This window comes from Cebidichthys violaceus, unplaced genomic scaffold (assembly GCF_023349555.1).
Source record: "Cebidichthys violaceus isolate CVI_PGR_0920_01 unplaced genomic scaffold, fCebVio1.0.p SCAF_94, whole genome shotgun sequence".
NCBI classification, from domain to species: domain Eukaryota; kingdom Metazoa; phylum Chordata; class Actinopteri; order Perciformes; family Stichaeidae; genus Cebidichthys; species Cebidichthys violaceus.
The window spans coordinates 374,781-397,460 of record NW_027176980.1 but is presented as its reverse complement, the minus strand read 5'-3'; the positions used below and the strand labels follow the sequence as shown (position 1 = coordinate 397,460).

General features: G+C 40.1%; 1 protein-coding gene across 1 annotated transcript in view; it reads left to right on the top strand.

The window, feature by feature from the left end:
* The first annotated feature begins 4,863 nt into the window (after window positions 1-4,863).
* Window positions 4,864-22,680, top strand: part of si:dkey-106n21.1 (solute carrier family 23 member 2) — a 38,550-nt gene continuing 20,733 nt past the window's right edge. Inside the window, exons 1-5 of the mRNA XM_068704538.1 lie at window positions 4,864-5,079; window positions 14,473-14,625; window positions 18,531-18,688; window positions 20,038-20,221; window positions 21,682-21,863. Coding sequence (XP_068560639.1) covers window positions 5,008-5,079; window positions 14,473-14,625; window positions 18,531-18,688; window positions 20,038-20,221; window positions 21,682-21,863 — 749 coding nt within the window. The 5' untranslated portion in view covers window positions 4,864-5,007. The remainder of the gene's footprint in view (window positions 5,080-14,472; window positions 14,626-18,530; window positions 18,689-20,037; window positions 20,222-21,681; window positions 21,864-22,680) is intronic.

Sequence of the window (22,680 nt, the reverse complement as noted above, 5' to 3'; positions counted from 1 at the left end):
CCTTGTGACCTAGTTACGCTGACAGAACATCACGTTACTTCCCACTATGTCGATATAGGTGGTGTCTCTCTGCAGAGGACAGCAACACTCATGCCGATCAGTTGCTTGCACACGGGTCAGCAGCTGCTGCTTTTACTCACAGCGTCACACCGTCACAAGGGTCCACAGTTCATCAGAGCCTGGAAACGAAGCTCTGATCAATTATTTTGGACGGACATCTACTCACATGTTGTATTAGTCACCGTCCGATTGTTTTAAGTGGTTGGTAACATAGTATGCAGCTACTTTTCACAATACTAACAGTTGTGGTACCGGCTCCTCTGAATGCTTTTTGTTTTAAATGTGTGAAGTATCAGAACGATCTTTTATTTTGAAGGTACTGTATGTAAAGTATCAGTTAACACAGCTACAAAACAAAACCAAAGGTTTACTTTGTCAGGTTGGAAGGGTTCCCACCTCGTTGGTTTCATCATGTGGAAGACTCGCCATAACATTGTTGTGAACTGTGAGAGGCTGAAGGTACAAAGAATCTTTTCAGTGCAAGGAGGTCCATGTCAAATCACCAACTTATTGGAAAAAAAGTTTCTCAGCTGCACTTTAAAGGCCAGAGGGAAGCAGTCATCAAAGGAGATGTAAAACCCATTCACAAAATACAAAAGCAGTTTGAATTCTTACACAGTCCGTGACTGCTGATATTTACAGTGTCTTGTAAAAAACGGACATGACTGACAATTCCGCATGTAAGCAGAAACAACGTACTGTGAAGCACTATTTACAGTCGCAAAGGGGCCTCTTTGTGGCACAGATGTAGGTAGCTATATGAATAAAGTGATAAATGAGAAAATCAAAGGGCGACTGTTCAGGGCCGAACATCGGAAGGGCTTTGACTTTCGCCAAGTTGGCTCAGAGATTCAGGTTCACATTGAGGCAGCATTTCTAAAGCGAACAATCCTAAATTGTTTTATCTCCTTTGACAACAGTTCCAGCTCTACGTGGTGCCGTGACACACAATACACACAAGTCTCAGTGGTGCACCGAGCCAAACACAATTCTTCATTCAGGGTCTCTTAAATCCAAAAAGCTGCAGCTTCTTCTTCAAGTACAGGCTTGTCTTGGCTCTGCATAAGACAGACATTTAGAAAGGAGGATTTTCTCTAAAATCTTCTTAAAACCTCGAAATGATGGCGGGACAAGAGTGGTATAAACATTTTGCCCATATTTTTTATTGTCTGATATTTACCTCTTGTAGTGATATATTACCCTTCTAAATTCATACGTAGACATTCCTATACTTACTGTGGCCTTTAATAAAAACATCACAGCAAAAGGGTAATAATACATTTATTAATATAACCATTTTGCACTCATCAGAGCTAGCACAGTGTTTAAGACAACGTACGGTGCTGTAAAGTAAATTAAGAATTTGTGAATATTTGAAACGTTGATGATTTCATAAATTAACTAGATATCAGCGACAAGTTTGTTGTTTGTAAATAATTTGTCCATATTAAACCTTGAGGACGAGAACAGTTAAGCAGTTTAGCCAAAGAAAGAGCTTGAGAGTTTACATTTTTAAAATAATTAATACTCAATTTACCCTTTTACAGTTTATTAAGTGATGACAGACGTAGTGTGTGGACAGAGTGCAATAGCCTGTCAAAGCCTGTAAGAACATTAACCACCAAAAGTCAGGGATGCAACCCTAACAATCTGACTTTGAGAAAGTGTAACTGACGTCCAGATGCACTATCAGTGAGCTGGTAGAACCCATTAGCAAGTGGCCCAATATGTAGTGGCCGGATACATATATATATATATATATATATATATACACACACACATATTTGGACAAACCTAGTTTCTAACGTTGCACCAGTGAGAAATTACAAGTATGCGAGTCACTAGATGCTCTCAACTACGTTCATTCATTAGTACTCGAGTCTGCTGTCGGAATATATGGAATGTATTATCATGAAGCTTGCTATCTCGTCTGGATGACTGGGGCAAAACTCCACGTCTCTGTTTTTGATGACGTCAGCTGTAAAAGGGTCTATAAGATCAATGAGAACAAAACGATGTTGGTTTCAAATGAGTCTAAATGCACATTCAACAACTGAACTACTTTCAGCACCTGGGACATTTTCTCTGAACATGCTTGACCTGAAATATTTTAACTATTATGTTAGACATGTTGGGGAAAATGAACAGCTAAAACAGTGTTTCCCAACCTCTTTTTTTTTGGGGGGGGGGGGGGGGGGGGGGGTGATCTCTTTTTAAAAAATGACCATCACGACCCAATTCACAAAAGACCTTACCTATGAATCGGGAGAAGAGCTAATTTGTGTCTAAATGACATCCTTATATTATCTTGAGTATCTCATTATGTTAATGTCCTCTCAGCCTTGAAACAAACAGAGTAAACGGTAGCCTTTTATATTAGATTTAATGTTAAAAGTAGGCTTCAATTATCAGTTTTTTTAACAGTACAAACATTCAGACAAATGTTAAATAAAAGACCATGGAAGAAATTCTGCAAATTTATTTGGCGACCGTAATAAATTCCCCTGTGACCCACCTATGGGTCCCAACCCAGTCTTTTGGGAATGAGCTAAAAAAGAACTCAATGAGAGGTAATAAAATTGTCCTCCAGTCTGAATGGCTCAGTTTGTCGAATAAATGAATAATGAGGACGTATGCTAATGTTGTAACTTGCTTACTTGCGTTACTCGTGGCTCAAGCTTCTAGGTAATCTATTCTGGGTAAAATTTGTAAGAATCCTCAGCTGCTCCAGCAGAACTTTTTCTCAATGACTCTCATGACAAGTCTAAATATGGCATGACGAAGGAATGGATTGATTTGTCCTTCCTTTAGCAAACAAACAGCTACCCATTTGGCATGCGGGACAGTGACATTAAACATAGTATTCATAGTGTGTGTACACAGTGCATAGCGTGTCCAATTCCTCAGGACGTGTGCAAATAATAATAACAAGGAAGGTGAAGCGCATAACGGGTCAGATGAGGTTTCAATTGTGGACCAATTTCAAAGAGTGAATTAAAGGTTAAGAAGGAGCTGTATTTAACATTCTGAATATCAATACAAACAGCTATTGGCTATGATAAATGGACTTGTACTTGTATAGCGACACTTAAAGCACTTTTACACAACGTGTCATCATTCACCCATTCACAGCCATTCATACGCTGATGGCAGGGCCTACCATGCAAGGTGCCACCAGGACTCTTAAGTAATCATTCATTCCCACCACACACCGGGAGCAGTTTGGGGTTAAGTGTCTTGCCCAAGGACACACGTTTTGTTATTGGCCCAACTTGAAACAATTTGATGACTTAAAAAAAAACGTATACGTTTAAAAATTAAGATACGGTCATAATTATTAAGTCATCCAACAGGTCCTGTAAATACAGTAACATTAAAGTATCATGAATAGGTATTCAACCTATGTAAAAACAATTCAGATAATGCTCATTTTAACGCATCTTAAACAACTGCGACACAATGAAAATATGCATTGATTTTATTTAAATTGAAAACTCTTAGTGCACACACTACAAAAAATACAGTCATCATTTTTTGGTTAATTTCTGCTGCTATGGTGCTTTGTATCAACAAGGCATTTTAAATTCATATTTTTACATGTAGGATGCACTTTTTCAAGTCATGGATATCACAAACAATTGACCGTCTAAATAGGAAAATACCCCTTTGACATGATGTTATTTCTCTTTTTATGTTTTTACTGTAATAGTATTAAATATTGATAACCAAACTGAGTAATTTACTTTGTTGACCTTTTTAAAATCCTCAGAAAATGACATATTGAGCATCAGGTCAATACAATGATCATTTTAAACGTTTACTCTCACCTATGGACATGTTCTTCTATCTGTAGACAATTATACAATAATACAACAAGACCTTTCAGTAAATTATTACACTTTAATGTTATCACTGAAGCCCAAGGTGGCACATAAAGTTTGATTGTATCCACAGAAACTATTCATCTGGCCTACAGTATACTTTAGAAAGACCAGACCAAATGATGACACCGCTCCTATAATATATAATAATTATAATAATAATAATAATTGTTGTTTTATTATTATTATTATACTGTACAATACTATGGAACTTTCTAATCAGGCATCCTTTATAATGGGTTTATAAACTGTAATTAAACTTTATTAATGATTTAAAAAATAATTTACCTACTTAATTATAAGCACTAATAACTTTATAATATCCGTGGTGGCTCAGAAGTTTGTCACTTTTAATAAGCCATTTTGTCTGCAGTTCTAAATGTTACGTAAGTGGTGTTTTAAGTTTTAATATGCATTTTAAATATTGTAACAAAGGTACACAATATCAAATGTGGAGTATAGGCTGGAGGGGAATATATTAAACACAACTGCAGTCTTAAGTTCTGCAGCGGAACACAATGATCTGTTAGAGATAAGGACTGACACTAATGACGATGTCATCCCACCTAAATGTCAAGTATCGTAACGTTACACGTGAAGATGAGACAATATTAGTACAGGTGAACATCTGTATCCTAGTAAAAATGGTGAAACAGCCAAGAGTCAACCAAAATATTTTCACACCAAACTTTTGATTATAGAAGACCTTCTTAATGAGCTTGACAAATGAAAGATTCATGTGACAAACGTGCTCGTCTCCACTCACAGGATCCATCGTCACACAACGGCAGGCACATGACCGTGTTCAGAGGAACTACAGGCCACGGTGGCTTAGCAGGCAGACCAGAAATGTTTCTGAGCCGGAGCGGAGATTACAAAATAACTGCGCCTCTCACTTTCTGACCGTGATACTCTTGTTTCCCTGGTGATGTGAGGCGGTCGTTCACGTTGTCGCCTGTGGTCCGCGGTCAATCAAGGGTTTTTTACTCCCACTGTTTGTTGATCTGCGCGGAGGCAACTTGGGCCCAGAAGCAACTACACAACACTTTGCCTCATTTTTATCAGAATGCGTCTCACTACGGAGGAGAAAATAGAACTGGGACTCAAGGAGCAGGGGACAGTCAATCCTGCATTTGGGGTAAGTGACATCTTTATTCTCTCCTCAGTTTGGCTTTGTGACACCAACAAAAGCAAAATGTCAAACACTTGTTGAGAGTTTGAGTCAGGCAAATATTTTTTTTTTTATCATTATATATCTATGATATGAAAGCTGTTTTTTTATTGCTATAGTTTTGGTATTTACTTACTTACATTACAGCAGAAAGAGCTAAATGTAAGCCGCTGTGGAATGTGAAATGAACAAAGTGTGAATGTGTTTCACGAAAGACGGGATGTTTCAGAGGAATCGATTGCATGGTTTCAAAGTATGTGGCAAATATCGGTCTTTAGTGCAGTTGAGACGGATCAAAGAGCTCCGAGCTTGAACTAGAAATGTTCTTTTATAAAACGACAACCACGAAACACAAACTGGATAAAGGACGTTGAAGCGGGAATGTGTGGTTTGTGTGTGAGTGCGGTGAAAAGGTCATGGCTTCATGGGGCGTGCAAGTGTACACAGCTGAGCCTCAGGGTTGATGTTTCCCCTTGTTTTTCTCCTTCGAAATCCCAATTAACTGAAGAATTTGGGAAAAAATGGGAACACCAAACAAACAGCGCAGCGTCGTCTGCAGATGGGCGAACACGTCAGTGTGTCAACATCTGTAAAATAATGACGGCAAAGGAACGGGGCGTCATTTATTATTATTATCCTTGTATTGTGTACTACCTGACAGTCCCACAAAGGCCCAACATGAGGCTTCTACCATTCAATGAATTCAAAGATGTTGATCTAGGATTTATACATTTAATAAATCAATTGAGCTTGCCGACTTTGACGTCCAGATTAAGTTTCCATAATTCATTGTAGGGTTTGAGCTTGTAGATATATTTCACAGTGACCCCTTTAGAACTTTGGGCCCTGCTTTTCTTTCCTTCTTTAAATTTTTTTGAGTCACACTTAAGATTCATTTGAAACTAAGTCCGGATGTTTTTAGGCTATTTGGGCTATATGTGACAAAAGTACCCCAAAATACAGAAATGTACAGTCCAAAACAAAAAGGTGATAAGGTAATGGAGTCACTTCACTCTCGAGAAGACACATTATGTAGCATTTCAAACAAATACAAGCTGCATCATGCAGATATTCCTATCCTGTTCAAGATTTATTTCAACAACTTAATACCATATTTAGTGCCTTTTTAAGATTTTTTCCAGTGTTTAGAGCTAAAAAACATAAATCGCATATAGCATGTGAGAAATCCAAACAGTCACTTCTTAAAGCTCATAATAGTAGATAACCATAATAACATGGAAGCAGATGAGGATACACGCAGCAATGGTACACCTGCTACAGAATGTCTTTTGTACCCGGACTACGTTTCGGACTCACCAGTGCAAAGCAATGGAACGGGAAAGCAAATGTGTTTTTTGGCATTCTTCTTGCTGTTTAAGTACAAGTGAGCTTTTGTTTGTCAGTGCAGCTTTGGAGTCCAGTGGAAGCCAATTTACGGTTTCAGGTATCAACATAGGATGGAGGTTAAACTCCAAAAACAATGGTCGGCTTCAGGTGAAAGCAAAAACCCAAACTCTCTGCGGGGCTCACGTCTCTTTTTGTTGGATTTTAGTATTCTCTTGACACTGGAGCACTGTCATGGTACAGTAACTCTGACCTTTAGTCTCCTCACTGGTGGTTGCTTTTAATGTTGGCGATATTAATAAGTCTTTTACTCATTGTGAATGATTCTGCAAATAATTGACGGAAATGAGAACATTTTACGTGTGCTAGAAGTAGCAATTATAGTGACATACGATGTTGCAAAATAAATAAATTAATAGAAAGGAATGGATTCATGGGCAGGGAAGCAAACAGCAAAGTTCTGCTAACAAAAGCATGTTGCCCCCCCCCCAAAAAAAAACTGAAACTAATGGCAAATATGTAGCAGTATTTAAAACAAGGTAAGGGAATGTGTCTTACAGTGGAAAGTAGTCGGTGTGACTGAATATGCCAAGAACTGTACGGGTATGTGTTGCATGCATGGTTGTGTGAAAGTGTGGAAATCAATACAAACACACAAACTCAGTCACCTGCTAGTCTCACAGAGACAGGGACACAGACAGAACCGCTCAGATTGCTTATCTTGAGATGGGTCTTAAGACTTTAGTTTAACTTTGTAAAGATGTGGAGAATCTTGCCAAAATTAAAATTTCACAGTTTTAAATGGAGATTTGGCTAATGAATAGCATTTCTTGTACTGTAGGTGTGTACGTCACAGTTCAGGTGGAAGATTGGTGGCTTGTTTGTAAAGGTGAAATACCTTAGAGGCGAGTCCATGTTGTTGTGTTTCCTATCGGCTTCATCAGCGCCTGAGTAGGCTTGACCTCGATGTCAGGGTTAGATGCTGACAACGTTGAGTGATGAGTGTTCGGGTGTGAACTTGGTTTGTTGTTGTTCCGGACAAAGTGATCCTCTTGACTCAACAAAAAAACATTCAGTTACAGGCTACTAGGAACCACATTAACCAATAACCAACTAGTATGAACCAGTAGCAAATAAGCTACTACAAGGACCTTCATTATGCTGCAGCAGGGTCCGACTGTCTGCCTTGCACAGTCCTGGTTCTGGTTCTACCGTGCCTCCCTTCCCTTCAGTGGGCCCAGCAATATAGCCTGGGTTTCCAGCGGCACCGTGTCGGTGTTGGCCCCCAGTGGGGACCGGCGGAGCACCGAGGCCTCCAGATTAAAAGGTAAATACATAGGAAGTAACTAAGTATAGTTTCCTCTTTTTCCTTTTCTCTCTATTTCAAATATACATATGACATTGCAGTGTTGCTTTGCACAATCGTGGTTCATGGTTCATAAAACATAACACACACAAAAACACTGTATGAAGAGGGTTGAGGTGGTGTAAGGCTTTCGAATATCTCACCATTAGATTAAACAGTAATCCCAGTTTGAATCAACATAAAAGTTCACACACGCTGCCAACAGAGACGTTCAGTGATCTGGAAACTGAAACACTTCCTGCTTCCTGCTGCATCACAGCGTCATTGAACCTCTTCTTTAGTATCCTTCCGTGTACTTCGCTAACTCTGAGAGGCCTCTTGAAGATCATCCATGCAGCCAGCAAACCGATTGGTCCTCCCACGCTCAATTTATCCGTCCATATCGTCACAGCTGTGTCGCGGAGGGCACACACCTCAGCACATGACGCATGAATAGTCCCACTGCCGCCACTTTTAACTCCATATGTATCTACTGAGGTGGTGGTACTCCACTTCAGTACTTCTTTTTGGATTGGTTTGGCTTCATTTTAGAAGAAAATAGTGTTGTGATTGGTGTTGTGCTGTGGTGACTTTGTTGCAAATAAGAAAATGAGCTGATTACCAATGTAATAAACTGTAGTGAATGTGTCTGTCGAGTCACAAAACGTTGATCTGCTCGTAGCATTGTTAATGTTTTATAGTTCTGTTTAGTCAGTCGCAGCACTTAAGGTTCAGGTTAGGGAAAGATTGTGGTCTTGGGTTAATACTGAAAAAGTTGTGTGTGACCTGAAGCAAAAGTTTTGTTTGTCTACACCTCAACACAGACCGGACCCCCGGTCCCCGGAAAGTACTACACTTTATACACTGACCATCCAAGTATGATTCACTTGAAGTATATTGAAACAATCAGACCTCCAGCTGGACTATCTAAATACAAATATAACTATTCCTCACAGTAATTAGTTTGTAATTTATATTTACTTTGGTGTAAAAACAGTATTCACAAACAAATGTTGCGTAACTCGTAAAACACAATGCACAAATAAATGCAGAGTGATATGTATCTCTAAATATGTTGAATCTGTATCTATATCTGTGACTCTAATTTACAACTTGTAGATCATCAGTGGTTGAAATCAACTTTCAAAGGAAATATATTCTCCACCTGCTTGTGTGGATCCTTATCGAGACTGTTTCACACAAAATGTGTTTCACATAAAAGGACGACACACAAATTATTAATCATACCGACAAGAACACTGAAGGCTGATTACCACCCACTTTGTGGTGCTGCATTCATGTTATTAATGATGCATCCTGTTTCACACGTTTCCATCTTGTTTAACTTGAGTATCGGCAGCAGAGCTGTGGAACCTTCCCCTTGCATGCAGGTGGTTACTTTAATGCGAGTGGATAACCACCAGATGGAGGCACCTCGCCGGGTAATCACTGGAGCAACCGTACAACATGTACACCACCTGCTGAGGACTCTGTGACGCGCGAGTAAATCGAAGACGGAGAAGAAAAGCAGTGCAGATGGGTGCACATTTGCACGGTCCATCTCTGTCATGTGACTCTCGGTTGGGGGGGGGACGGATGCAGTGGATGGGATGCGTAGAACAAGGAGTTTAGTGCCTATTGAACACAAGAAATGCATTAAAGATCCTATTATAGTGACATGTTGACCAATGTAAGACTGTGGGTTCTGGTGTTGAGACGGACAACGTCTTTGACCTGTGAAATCTTTTTTTTTAAAAGAAGGTTATTTAGGCTTAAGCCTCCCACACATTGGTAGAGCGGTAAAACTGCTGGGTCGTTGTTTTTCCAATGGGAAGAGTAGTGACGCCCAACTAGGCGGAAGCGCTTCCCTCGGTGTGGCTTACAAATTACAAATTGAAATTGCCACCGGACGGACCACTGACATCACGTTACAGGAGAGTTTCCCGAAATGTATACAACACAACATTCAAAAAAAAAAAAAACGCACCACGATCTCACCAGGAAAGGTAAATGCACGGCAAAATGTAAGCGGTGAAACGGGGCTACCAGATTTAGGAAGCGTTTAGAAACGTTAACGAAACTAAATCTTTTTGGTGACTTGCGTCTCACCTCGTCTGAAGGTGGTGTTAAACTGTAGTGCTCTTTTTGAACCGACAAACATAATATTACTAGTGCTTAGTTTTAAAAGCCTTTTTTTTTTTTTTTTTTTTAAGTTGTGTAACATATTTAGTGGAAACATGTAAACTTGGCTCAGGGGCCAAATAAGCGGCTGCTTTACGTCGTCTCTGACCCACATAATTAAAAGAGAGAAGCTCAACCGTTCCCATAGTGACTATGCTATTTTTAAAAAAATCAAGACTTAGTCAAGGTTAAAGCCACGGTGTAACTTTGTCTTCTTCTTCCAGTTCCAACACACTATAGACTTTAAATGGCGTTTGTCCAATACGGGCTTCTTCAACCCCAAATCATTTCATAATGTTTGTATAGTGTAGCTACTCCGATGACAAAGCTCCTCAATCTGAATGAAACAAGTATTTATTTCTCCGCTTAATGTTTTGGGAGGAAGTAACCTGACATGTTGCTCGTCTTCACTCATTAAACCAAGCTTTGGCTCTCTGCAAACTTGATAAATGAAAGGAACAACAGATCCATCTAACAGTTTAGTTTTTATGTAAATCCGTTTTTTTTTTGGTTTTTTTTAAATGTCTTTTTCCAGAAGCTGACAAATTTGTCACACCTTATATTTCAGACGTCAGCTCATATGTCACTACCGAACGTCACACCTGTTTCACTTTCAAAACACTTCTGTGACACTTCAAACAGACACATCCTCAATAGAAAACTGATCTGTCCCATGTGGACTGTGTTAAGTGTGACCTGACCTCTCCGCATTTGAATACAACTAATGGGTCACATGGGGCATCCCGTAATATATTGTGTACGTTAATATATACAACAGAAAACATATAATCCTGAAAACAAATCAGAGGTTTATGGTACCGATTATATCGTAATGACTTTTTTTTTTGCAACACATCGGCCAAATTCCATGACAGTCATAGCATACATGCGACAACCTAAGCAGGCGTACTTCTACTTCAAACGTCCTCAAGAGTGTTTGTACAAACCCACTGGAAGCCGATCTGTCCCACCGATCTGTGGCACCGTTTCAAGAGGCAGTTAACCCTGAGCCCCTGGGCTCGCATGTATCAGGTGGCAGGGTTCTTAATAGTCGTTAATACAAGTCAGGCTCACATCCATCCTCATCTATATCCTCTTTTTTTCCCAAAGGATGCCAGAGAAAATCCCTGGACAGAACAGGAAATAGACCATAAAAATAGTCTCTAACACAGAGGTCTTCAACAGGGGGTCCGCAACCCCTAGGGGGTCCACGGAGGTCCGCGGAATTTTGGGTTGATTAGACAATAAAAAAAATGTTTTTGGGAATCTGAACATGAATCTGTCCATTAGTTTAATAGTTCAGTATTGTATGCAAGATAACAGGTATGTTTATGCATGGCAGTGGCACTAATAGGCCATCGCTCATTTTCATGTCCACGTTTATGTTTAAAATGAAAACAACAATTTGAACGGCTTGTATGCATTAATATCATACAAGGTGTGTTTATGAATGTCAGTGGCACGGCCACACTACTCACAGTTCCTTCAAAATAAAAACATGAATATATGAACCTGTGTATTATTTGAATAGCTTAGTAATGAATGCACAACAACAAGGTATGTTTATACATGACACTAGGCCCAGATTAATATAAAACACAATTTTATACAATATATATAGTAGGGGGTCCCTGCTCCATCTCTCTATCAGTTTGGGGGTCCTTGGCCTGGAAAAACATTGAAGACCCCTGATCGAACCTACAGTATGTGTTAATTATACAGAAATAGAAACAAGACATACAAATACTTTTTTCATATAGAGGTTTAAATTAACTATCACACATTTATTTCGCCACCCACTCTCCACTACTACTTGTGTCCTCGGCTAATCTTGCATCAGCTGAATGTTTTTGGTGCTCACTTACCTCTCGTGGTTGCAGTGGTGCACACTTTTGGAAGACATATTTTATTGACTGTTATATACCATCATTGACTGCTGACTCCTCCCTCCTCTGAACCTGCCGGTAGGGGCAACAAGTCATTAACTACTGCTTCAGTTTGGACCATAGCCTGTGTGTGAGAGGTGGACATAGTCATCGTGACGTCACCCGTTTTGAAGACTTGAGTTCGATGATTTCGCCATCTTGGATTCCGATCGTCGCCATGTTGTTTTTCTTCGCAACCGAAGAACAGAAGTTACAATATTTGGAACGCGGAGGAGCGACGTAGAGACGCCGTATATGTCTCAATTAGAGACAGCGACCTGTCAATCACACTAAGCCCCGCCCTAAAGCATCCCCAGTGGCTGAGAGCCACTCAGCCGCTTTTCATAGGGTAGCGGGAAAGTGAGCGACAGCGCTAACGGGGCTAATACATCTAACAGAACGTCCGTGAAAAAAATGCGTCTGATAGGCTTGCAGTCTAGACGGTGGGCCATTCTGGTTCGCATTCATTCAATCCGTCGTTACTGCGGCGGTCATTACAGACACACCTGGCGGAGCTCTACATCCATTTCAAGTTTTTTTCACCTTGCATGGGCTGCATCTGTAAGCACGAGTCACATGTGGATTTTGTTACATTTCGATGTGGAGTACAGAGACTCATTTAATGAGTTTGGTCCCTCAAATAAAGGTTGTGTTATTAAGGGCCTGGTAAAAAAAAAAAAAACCTGCGACATCTGGCTTTTCAACAAGACTAGAATTTTTTATGTGGGAAAGTCCTTTTGTTTTCCAAAACAAAGTCTCTATGAATGCCACTATCTTGACCACCTCACCTCCACTATGTGTCTTTGGGGATAGTGAGAAGAAAGCCAGGACCTTAAGCATTACCTACCTGAAGATCAGAGGACCACACTTGATATACATTTTCTCTCACATTTCCATTATTTGTCTTGTCCTTGATCCCACCAAAAAAAAAAATTATTTAAATGGCAAAACATGTCTTTCCTGTAACACGATCCTTTCAGGTAGAAGAAGTAATTGATGAAATATATGGTTTCAAGGTTCTTTGGTATTTGAAAGAGCATATTGAGGTGAATCTAGTAAAGATTTACATGTTACATGCCACATAAGTTATTTAGTCGACACTTTGGCATAAAATACCTCAGATTACCATCACACGCGTTTGTCACTCAAATGGGAACAGCTGTTGTCATCATAAATCAGGGCGCAGAGGTCCAGTAAAGTTTCTTGTTAAACCTGAACTCAACTGTGTGGCTTAGTTGATTTTGGGAAGACGTTGACAACCATTGCCATTCCTGGAAGAACGTGCAACACATTTAAAGCCCTCAACGGACACATGCATGGGCAGCAGGCGATGCAGACAGCAAACACGCATGCATACAGGGTTGCTTCACCGGATATTTTCCATCAATAATTACATTTTTATGAACAATGGTGGTAAAATCAATTAGTAGAGGTGTTGAATATTCACTGGCCTCGTGATTCGATTATGATTCACACGGCATCGATGGCATTTTACACTGCATGAATTAGCCTAGCGGCTAGTGGAGTTCTTCTACTCTCACTAACGAGCCAGTACCCGTTTAAGAGGAAGGTTTGACTTCAGGCGCGGCTACAGCAGGTTTAACTTTGTTCAACTCTTGTAAATGGGGTGTTCATAGCTCATAATTGCCTGTTTAAGCTGCAGAGTTTGTTAGTGGCCTCCGCCGTCACCGCGGGGAAGAAAAAGAAAAATCTTTCATCCGCTTTTGTGAGTTGACATGAGAAGTGACCGACCGCACGCACGTTGTAAATGCATGCCATTAGTTTGTTCTGTATATTAATAGTTAAAAATACAAACAGTACTCGTCTTTGTAATCGTCTCGTGTTTACATGTTGAAAATAAGATCACAATATGGTTTTAATTAACAAAATATTCAGCTTTAATTCCATGTTTTCTGTTTGTTTGTTTCATGTTCGCCCCGCTTTTTATATCCAGCTCATAAATGGTTATAGATAAAGTCAACCACTCTCAGTAAGGAGGACCACACTCGCTGCCTCCTCGTCAAAGCCTCACATCTTCATTTGGCACCTTAACAAGGATGTTGCTGGTCCCTGAAGTTGACCGTGATTTATGTTGCACTCTGACATTTTCTTCTATGAGCTTTCAAGAAACCCAATAAAGTTTCTCTATTAAAAACAAGAAGTTGGCTGTAATTCAGCTTTCTACAGCTTCATCGTTACCATCTTGACAGGATTTGGGCGGAGGCGTGTATTTCACCTCACCTGCTACTAGCATGCGGATGGATGTTCCAACTCCGCTGGATACGATCAGTATTCGTGTCTGTCAGCTGAGCTGAACTAAACCGCACAGCTCCCCAGAAAAGTGATGATGGAAGGATTTCCATGAATTGCTCTCAGTTTCAAAGGCAAAGAAAAAAAAGTCTCTGATGAAGTATTCTCACGGCAACAGTGAGGGATTGGTTCAAAGGAATGCTGGTGTTGTGTGCCTGGGAGTTAAGGAAAGAAAATATCGTTTTTTGATTTGATGTTTCTTGGACAGATCAACCTTGCTGAATCGCTTACCTTTGCTTTTGCTTTCTCTCCAAGGACAAAGACGCCGACGAACCGCCACAGCTGACCGTGGACATCGGAGAGCCGCACACGGAGGCCCTGGAGGAGACCGTGGACAAAGGTGCAGACCTGGTCTACTCCCTCAATGACCGGCCGCCGTGGTACCTCTGCATTCTGCTTGGCTTCCAGGTAAATTCACCCCATGGCTTCTGCGTTGAAGAAGTCCTCTAATAAACTGAACACGAATGTAAACTTTGAACACTACATGACGTTATTTAAGTCATTGCCAGTGGAGATGGTATTGATTAGTGAAGCTTTAGATATTATGCATTGGGGTGAACATTTGTATCTTGATTTGTGAGTTTAGCAAATTTTTTCTAATGATCAAATAACAATGTTGATTGTAGACAAATGCAAGCAAGCAAGTATAGGGCAGTGAATAATTGAGCTGCCGCCTCTTAGTCCATTAGTCAAATAATCGGTCGTTCTGGTCTTCGTCGACTAATATTTCTGAAGTCGTTTTTTTATGCTTTTTCATACTGAATGACTCATTTCCTAGAAACTTCTGAGCACATCTCTGGTAAACACAAGATTTAAAGTGGCGCTTTTGTCTTTCTTCATGTGATGTACGTACGATTTACTGAGCCGAAAGCAACTATTTGAAATACCTTTACGAAATAAATTATTCCGCTACCTTTCAGTAAATGGTTCCATGTGTTAAAAACAACAGCACAGTTAGCATGATACCCTTCCTAATTGCTGTAGAAACATCAGCCAGGGAGCTTTTGCCGATGGCATTCCCTCAAATCGTATTTCATTAACGGGGCTCTCTCCCAGTGTGTGGAGGCTGCTCCTTTATTGGACGAAGACAAGACGTCGGAGGGGATTTAGCCTGTCCTGGAAACTCAGCATCCAATCCAGCAGATTCCATCTGGTGGCTCCCTGTAGAATTCAGAGTAATTCACGGCCTCTTCTCAGCAACGCTTTAACGATCCAACTCACAACAATGTGCCGTTTATTCGTCTTTTGTATTGACATGTTTTAGACTTGTTGGACACTACTTTAAACAAGTTACTGCGCTTTCATTTTTTTTGTGATTGAAAGCACTTCATGTTGGATATGGTAACCCCCCCTTCATTATTTATTAAGTCAGTAATCCGCAGGGATTTGATTTTGACGTTAAACATTTGACATCTTCTGATCCAGCAGTCAGCAGTTGACGGTAAACTCCACCTCCAAATCTCATGTTGGAGGAGACGACTTATTTCAGGACTTTATTTGGTTTACTATAGGAGGACGTCTGGGGTGAGGGAAGGTCTTCTCCACAGGAAAATTAGAGATTAAAAGGATATTTCTAATGCACAAAGGACATGACGAAAACTCCTGCTTGAGTCTACATGAAGAAATCTGAAGACCAGAAGGTCATGAGTTTGAATCATGCAGTACAAATTTGTTCCAAGGAAGCCCTGCAAAATATAAACTCTGAAGAGTTTGTCATGAACAAGGGCGTAGATGGGGACACACATTAAGAGTGTCGGTCCTCCTCCAGGACGTTTTGAGAGAATGAAACGAGACACGTGTCTGACGGAGGACCGCTGCGATAATTGGCGGCTTAGTTTCTTAGTTTTCTTTGAATTAATGTGCATTCATTTGAAGAAAACAATGAGTCAGCTCACATTGTAGAACACATTGAAGACATATCATGATAGCCTCATACCCTTGAGGAAGAAATCTGCAGTGATTAATACACGTGTTGCTTGTTGTTCATTATTGCTGTACATTTGTTGCTTTTTAGGGCAATATATTTTGTTTTGGCGTTCGCTGTGTGGTATGATAGCTGGCTTTGTGTGAACAGCGGACCCCTCCACAAGTTCAAGACTAACTAAAAGATCTAAAACCCGCTACTTTTACTGCTGCAACCACCTCTTGTCCCTCGGGGATCGTTTCTTTTCTCCAGCTTCTCTACGTTTCGAGCCGCTTGCATCTGTTTTTGTCTCCTCGCACAAGCTCCCTCTCCCAAAAAAAAAATCAGTATCACCACTCCCAGGTAAAGGACTATGTGTTACCCTGCGAACCAACGCTTGTGCAATTGTGAGTGAATATGTGGTTTATAAAAACATCCATTTATTATATTTGATGTAGTATTCGTTGCTAAACCCATTTTTCAAGCAGAAATGCTCAAATTAGAAGATAGTGAACTTTCGTTGGAGTTTGGAGAAGACAATCAATTCATTAATGAATTCAATCGAGCAATTCCTTAAAATAACTCTTATTTGCAGCACTATTTTGATTGAGAACCATGGTGCCATTACCACTGGGACTGCCCAGCTAGTTTAGAGATGAGGCTCGACTGAGAAGAGTTTTATGGCTGATGCTGATCTTTTCTGGAATGAAACCACGGGCAGTTCACAAGCCAAGTTCACGAGCACTAAGTATCTTTCAAGTAGTTCATGGCCCTGCCAAATAGTCATTGTTTTATTGTCTCAGGTATTTGTATTGTTGTTGAACACCAGACGTGAGTTCAGTTTGGGCTCTGTTATTTTAAAGGTTCACGGTCATTAACACCAGAGGCACTTTAAGGACCGTCTCTTCTAACCAGGACAAACACACACAAGAGGTAGAGGTAGACAAGCTGTAAATTCCCAGGTGGTTGATGAGCTGTAAATTCCCAGGTGGTTGACAAGCTGTAAATTCCCAGGTGGTTGACGAGCTGTAAATTCCCAGATTGACTGAAACAAAGTCAAAAGAACACGTGTCTATGCTATTGGGGTCACCTCAGAGTCACAACGAAAGGCGGGACGTTTGAATTCATCACGTCATTGAACAGCATCTAACTATCAGGCGGGGAATCCCTGGATGTGTGCAATGTCCCTTTGGCATATCTCAAGAACCGTTCATTCGGTGATTCTTTAACAAGACTCTTGACTTATTGAGTTATTTATCACCATCTGACCAACCTTTGACCTACATATGGCTGGTGTTAGGCTAGTTATTGTCAAAAAATGTCTCAGAGACTTCAAACCATCACTCAACACCTTCTGACTTTCCCTCCGTGTCTCTGGCACCAAACCACCAAATCAATTAGTTCCTTCTGAATTCTTTAAAAAAAAAAAAAAACACGATATAGTTCAGTTTTAAAAAAAAGCCCCAATGATTTTCTGAAGTATCTTGTAGTTTTTAGCAAACGTTACTCAAAGTCAATATTCGTCAGGGAATATTGTGAGTCACAGAATAGTACAAATGTGGTGTTTTGGTGAGCTAATTGTGGTAAATAAACTGGGATACTGAATATTCATTGAGTGTCACCTTGTAGTTTAAACTATGTAAAGCGCAGCTTCTGTCAATTTGGGATTAAAATGCGTTCACTGGAGATGAACTGTGGCCTTTTTGAAGCAGCCTTCTTCCTGAAGGAAAATCTCCTCCCAGTTTCCTGTCATGGAGCTGACCAGAGGCATCTCCATCTGATTTATTGGAGTGGTTGGTTTGAAAATAGCCCCATAAATCAGCTGAGGCCTGTTGACATCAGCTTACATTTCTTTTGGATCAATGGAAATCGTTCCTAAACTGACCTGAACCTCACATCATAGAGATGGCACACCAGAAAACATTCATATGTGCAATGTTCTTTTTAAATATAAAGGCACTGACAAACAGGGTTCTGGATCGGACCGCACCAATAGGTGTTGTTTCAGATGACAAACGACTTGTTTGTCTGTTGAGGTTGGAGAACACCTACACACTATGTGATATGTTGCTGAGCCACACAGGATGGCCTCTTCCCTCCTAGTCTGAACTGAAATAACTCATCTAGATAAATAGCAGCTATTATGAAGGGTGATAAGCATCGTATTTTTCCATAATTTTGTGCAGTGGGTGGTTGTTTTTTTTGCAACAAGAGCAATTAAGATACATGTCTTTGGTTCTGAGAAACAAATACTTCCTATTTACTTACCAAAATAAAGACCAGCTGAATTCAGAGGAAACCGAGAAGCCAGGATAAACCTGGTGTCAATAGAGAAATGGATTTATTTTTTACCCCTTTTTAGCCGTTCAAAAACTCCCCAAATTTTAAACCTTTTCGTCTGCCTCCACAGCATTACATCCTCGCGTTCGGGGGCATCATTGCAGTCCCGCTGATCCTGGCCGAGCCCCTCTGCATAAAGGACAACAACGTGGCCAAAAGCCAGCTCATCTCCACCATATTCTTCGTGTCGGGACTGTGCACGATACTGCAGACGGCTGTCGGTACCAGGTAAATCCCCCTTATTGTCTCGCGGCACCAGTGAACTGGGAGGTACCAGGCCTCGCGGAGATGTTCACTTGCACTTAAGAAGATTTACACGTACAGATGTGAGAATTTCCTCCTTGTATTCAAACCCCCCGTGGTTTTAAGATTTACAGGAGGTACAAATTGAGGGAATGCCCTGGTTAAGAGATGAAGGGAACGCTGGTTTATCACCCTTTCCACACACCTTTTGACCTGAATGCTTTACACTTCTGATGAAAAGGACAAAGAAGTATTTCAATCTTAATGTATTGAAGATTGCACAACACTTGCCCGACATGGTCCCGTGATGGTTTCCCAACCTTCAATGTGCACCCAAAGCAGTGCTGAGCTGTATTTTGCAACAGCCTGAAGCTTAAGACTTACGGCAGTGGTTGACGTGGTGTTGAGCGGTGAGTCAGTCCACCGTCGGGCTCTACGGGACACTAACAGTGGAAGTGAGATTTATCCTGCAGGATAATTTCCTTAAAGCCTTTTGATCTCCAACGTTTACACGGCTTATTTCGTGGCTTTCCTTTCACAACAGAGACGCGTTAAATCCTGGGAGCTGTTTGGCACTTTTAGAGGAAAATCCTTCTGAAACCGATGCATCAGTCTCTACGCCTTTACAGTGCAGCTTTCGCCCACGCATACTGTAGAGCACAGTACAATAACAGTACAGGGCGCCACACACACACACACACACACACACACAGTTTCCTGCCCTCACTGCTGTAATAGTGAGCCTGAGCTTTGGTTCGACTTTTTCCACCTACACAGTTTGGCAAACGCTTAAAGGGCCAAAAAGTGGAATCCCAGCAAACACTTTGACATTAAATGATAAGTTAATCTTTATTTTTTTTTTTTAAACTGTGTATATATAACTCTATATACGCTGCAACACAACGAAAAAGAAAATAATCCACATTATTTCAGGCATTATTGATTATAATTTCCGCTAGGGTTAGTCAATATTGAATGTCCTCGATACAAATGAGAGTAGATTCATATTATGAGATCACCGGCCTCCACCTTCTCTACCCCAAAAAAATTATTTAAAAAACATCCGAAACATGTTTTTAACTTGTGCGCTTGTTTGAACGTAGGTACCTCATGTAGCACTATTTTTTTTCTTTCAATCATTAGGATTTGTCATGGGAATTATTTTAGTCCACCCGGATAAAAAAAAACCTCCTCTGGTCGTGCTCATTAACATTCTCAGCTCTCCTTTCAAGCTTTGCTTTGAACAATTCCAGGTCCTCCTAGTCGGCAGAGACCTGACATAATGCGGTCCGTGGACCTCCGATCCATAACCCCGTCACCTTACTTACTTGCAGGTTACCGATCCTCCAGGGTGGGACGTTCAGTTTCATCACTCCGACCCTGGCCATCCTCGCTCTCCCCAAGTGGCAGTGTCCAGCCCCACAAGCGTCCGTGACGCTGTCCATGCAGCAGCAGAACAGTACCAGCCCACTGCAAAATGGGAATTCCGATGAAGTCTGGATGTCACGAATGCGTGAGGTATGTCAAATATTTACTTGAGCCAGAGGAGGGTTTTCAGTACCTTCTGCGCCCCTACATTGGAGGTGACCGATCGGTCGCCTAAGCAGCGCTGATTCATTTAAAGGGAACGAAGAAGGCCGTGTATCATAGTCTCAATTTAAGAAATTAAATTGCTCAGTTACCTTTTTTTTTTTTTTTTGCACATACACTGCAGCTGGAGTAAATGATGGCTTTAACCTGTTTATTGGTTATTGTTGCGGGCTTGTCATGCACTTCAACCACAGCACCATTGCATGCAAGGCACTAATCCTGTCGCTTAACGGTTGAACTGGAATAAAATGTGTTAAATTGTAATAACTTTGGATGCATGTAAAACAACTGGAAAAAGGGACAAACCAGGACCCATGAAGTGTTCAAATCCAGAAACGTGTGGTTAAAACCCCAAAGGGGAAATAAATTGCTACAAAGATTTTAAAAACACAAACATTTAGGTCAAACAAGACTCCAAAAGGCCACATTTAAAATAAAATAATCCTGGAAATCAGTTTAACTTTTACCCAAACTCCTGGTACTGTAAGAAAACCCCCTCCAAAAAAAACCAAAAAACAATAGGCATAACACGACTTAAAAAACAAACTGGACATCTGGGGTCAAATACAATACCTTCAACTTGTGTTCAAATGCTAATATGGTTTGTAAAAACACAGACATGTGGGTCAAACAAACTGTGTTGAAAATGTCAAAATTTCGAAGAAAAAGTTTGGTATGGCCCAATATTTCAAATACATTCAAATAAAACACGTACTTTTTTTAATCGTTCCAGAAATTGAAGTTTATTTTTAATCAAAAAGTATTAATATTCCAAAGACTCTTTAGTCATAAATCATTCTCATAAGTATACTGTATTTACTCCATGATATTAGATATGTATTATATTGCTATAATAGAGCTCTATTCAGAGTTTTGCACAATAATTCATAAGGGAAAGTCAACATGCTTGTGTAACTTCTAGTTAAAATGGAATAGGCCAATAGAATACTAAGACTAACATACATTTATTTACAGATAATAAAACAAAGTTCACATAACGCTAATATTTTTTTAGACCTTTAAAGATAAATAAATAGTCTTTTTTCTTTTTGTTCAGAGCTCAGTTAAATCCAAAACCAAATCAAAAGGAAATTAAATCAACATCTTTTAGAGTATGCAGATACATAGCAGGATCTTGCAATCATCTTTTACTATTATTTTTGTATCATTGTCTTCCAAAATATCCACCAAACACAACACAAGACATGAGCTATACTATTTCACATTTCTCTCAAAATCACATATTACAAACTGTTGTTTTTTTTCCATTCACAGTACTAAAAAGCATTACTTTAAAGTTATTATAACTTTAAATCTACCTCCAGGAACAACATTGGCATGCTATGTGCATATACAGCTCAGGTGTGTCCTTTTTGACTCGTCCACAGATCCAGGGAGCCATCCTGGTGTCCTCTCTGCTCCAGATCGTCCTGGGTTTTTCGGGGCTGGTGGGTCTCGTGCTGAAATACATCGGCCCGCTGGCTATCGCTCCCACCATCAACCTCATCGGCCTGTCACTCTTCATCGAAGCTGGGAAGAAGTCTGGAGGTCACTGGGGGATAGCTGCTCTGTGAGTGGATGCTGTTTTACATGTATGAACATATATTTGTAGTGGAGGACATCTTTATGAAGCATATGAGCCTGTCGATAACTTTTTTGTGTTGGGCGATATATCGTACCAGAAAAAATTGCGACAAACAATATTATTGCCGTTTTATACTCAGTATTAAAATATTAAATATTAAAATATCCTAAACTCTTGGGATCCTGTTAACAGAACATGTGCAACGTTTGCGTAATGCCCAAGTCTAATAATGGTTATTCTGTTTATTCTGGCAACTTGTATTTATGGAAACATGTTAACACAACTGGCAATATGGAGGTCAGCAAAAATAGTCAAAGTCATTTCCATATATAGTGCAATAAGTTGATAGCGCCCAAATGGTCGAGGTCATGTCCATTTATCGTACGATAAATCAAAACTGTAAAATTATTTAGGTATTGTTCATTTATCGTAGGATAAATCAATGGGGTAAAAGCGTCTGAGGTAATGTCGATTTATCGTACAATAAGTCATGTAGAAATGATTGAGATCATGTCCATTTATCGTAAGACAAATCTATTGTAAAATGATCGAGGTCATGTCCATTTATCGTACGATAAGTCGATATTGTAAAATTATTTAGGACATGTCCATTTATAGTACGATAAAACAATAGGGTCAAATTATTTAGGTCATGTCCATTTATCGTAGGATAAATCAATAGGGTTAAATTATTTAGGTCATGTTGATTTATCGTAGGATAAATCAATGGGGTAAAAGCGTCTGAGGTAATGTCGATTTATCGTACAATAAGTCACGTAGAACTTATCAAGGTCATGTCCAT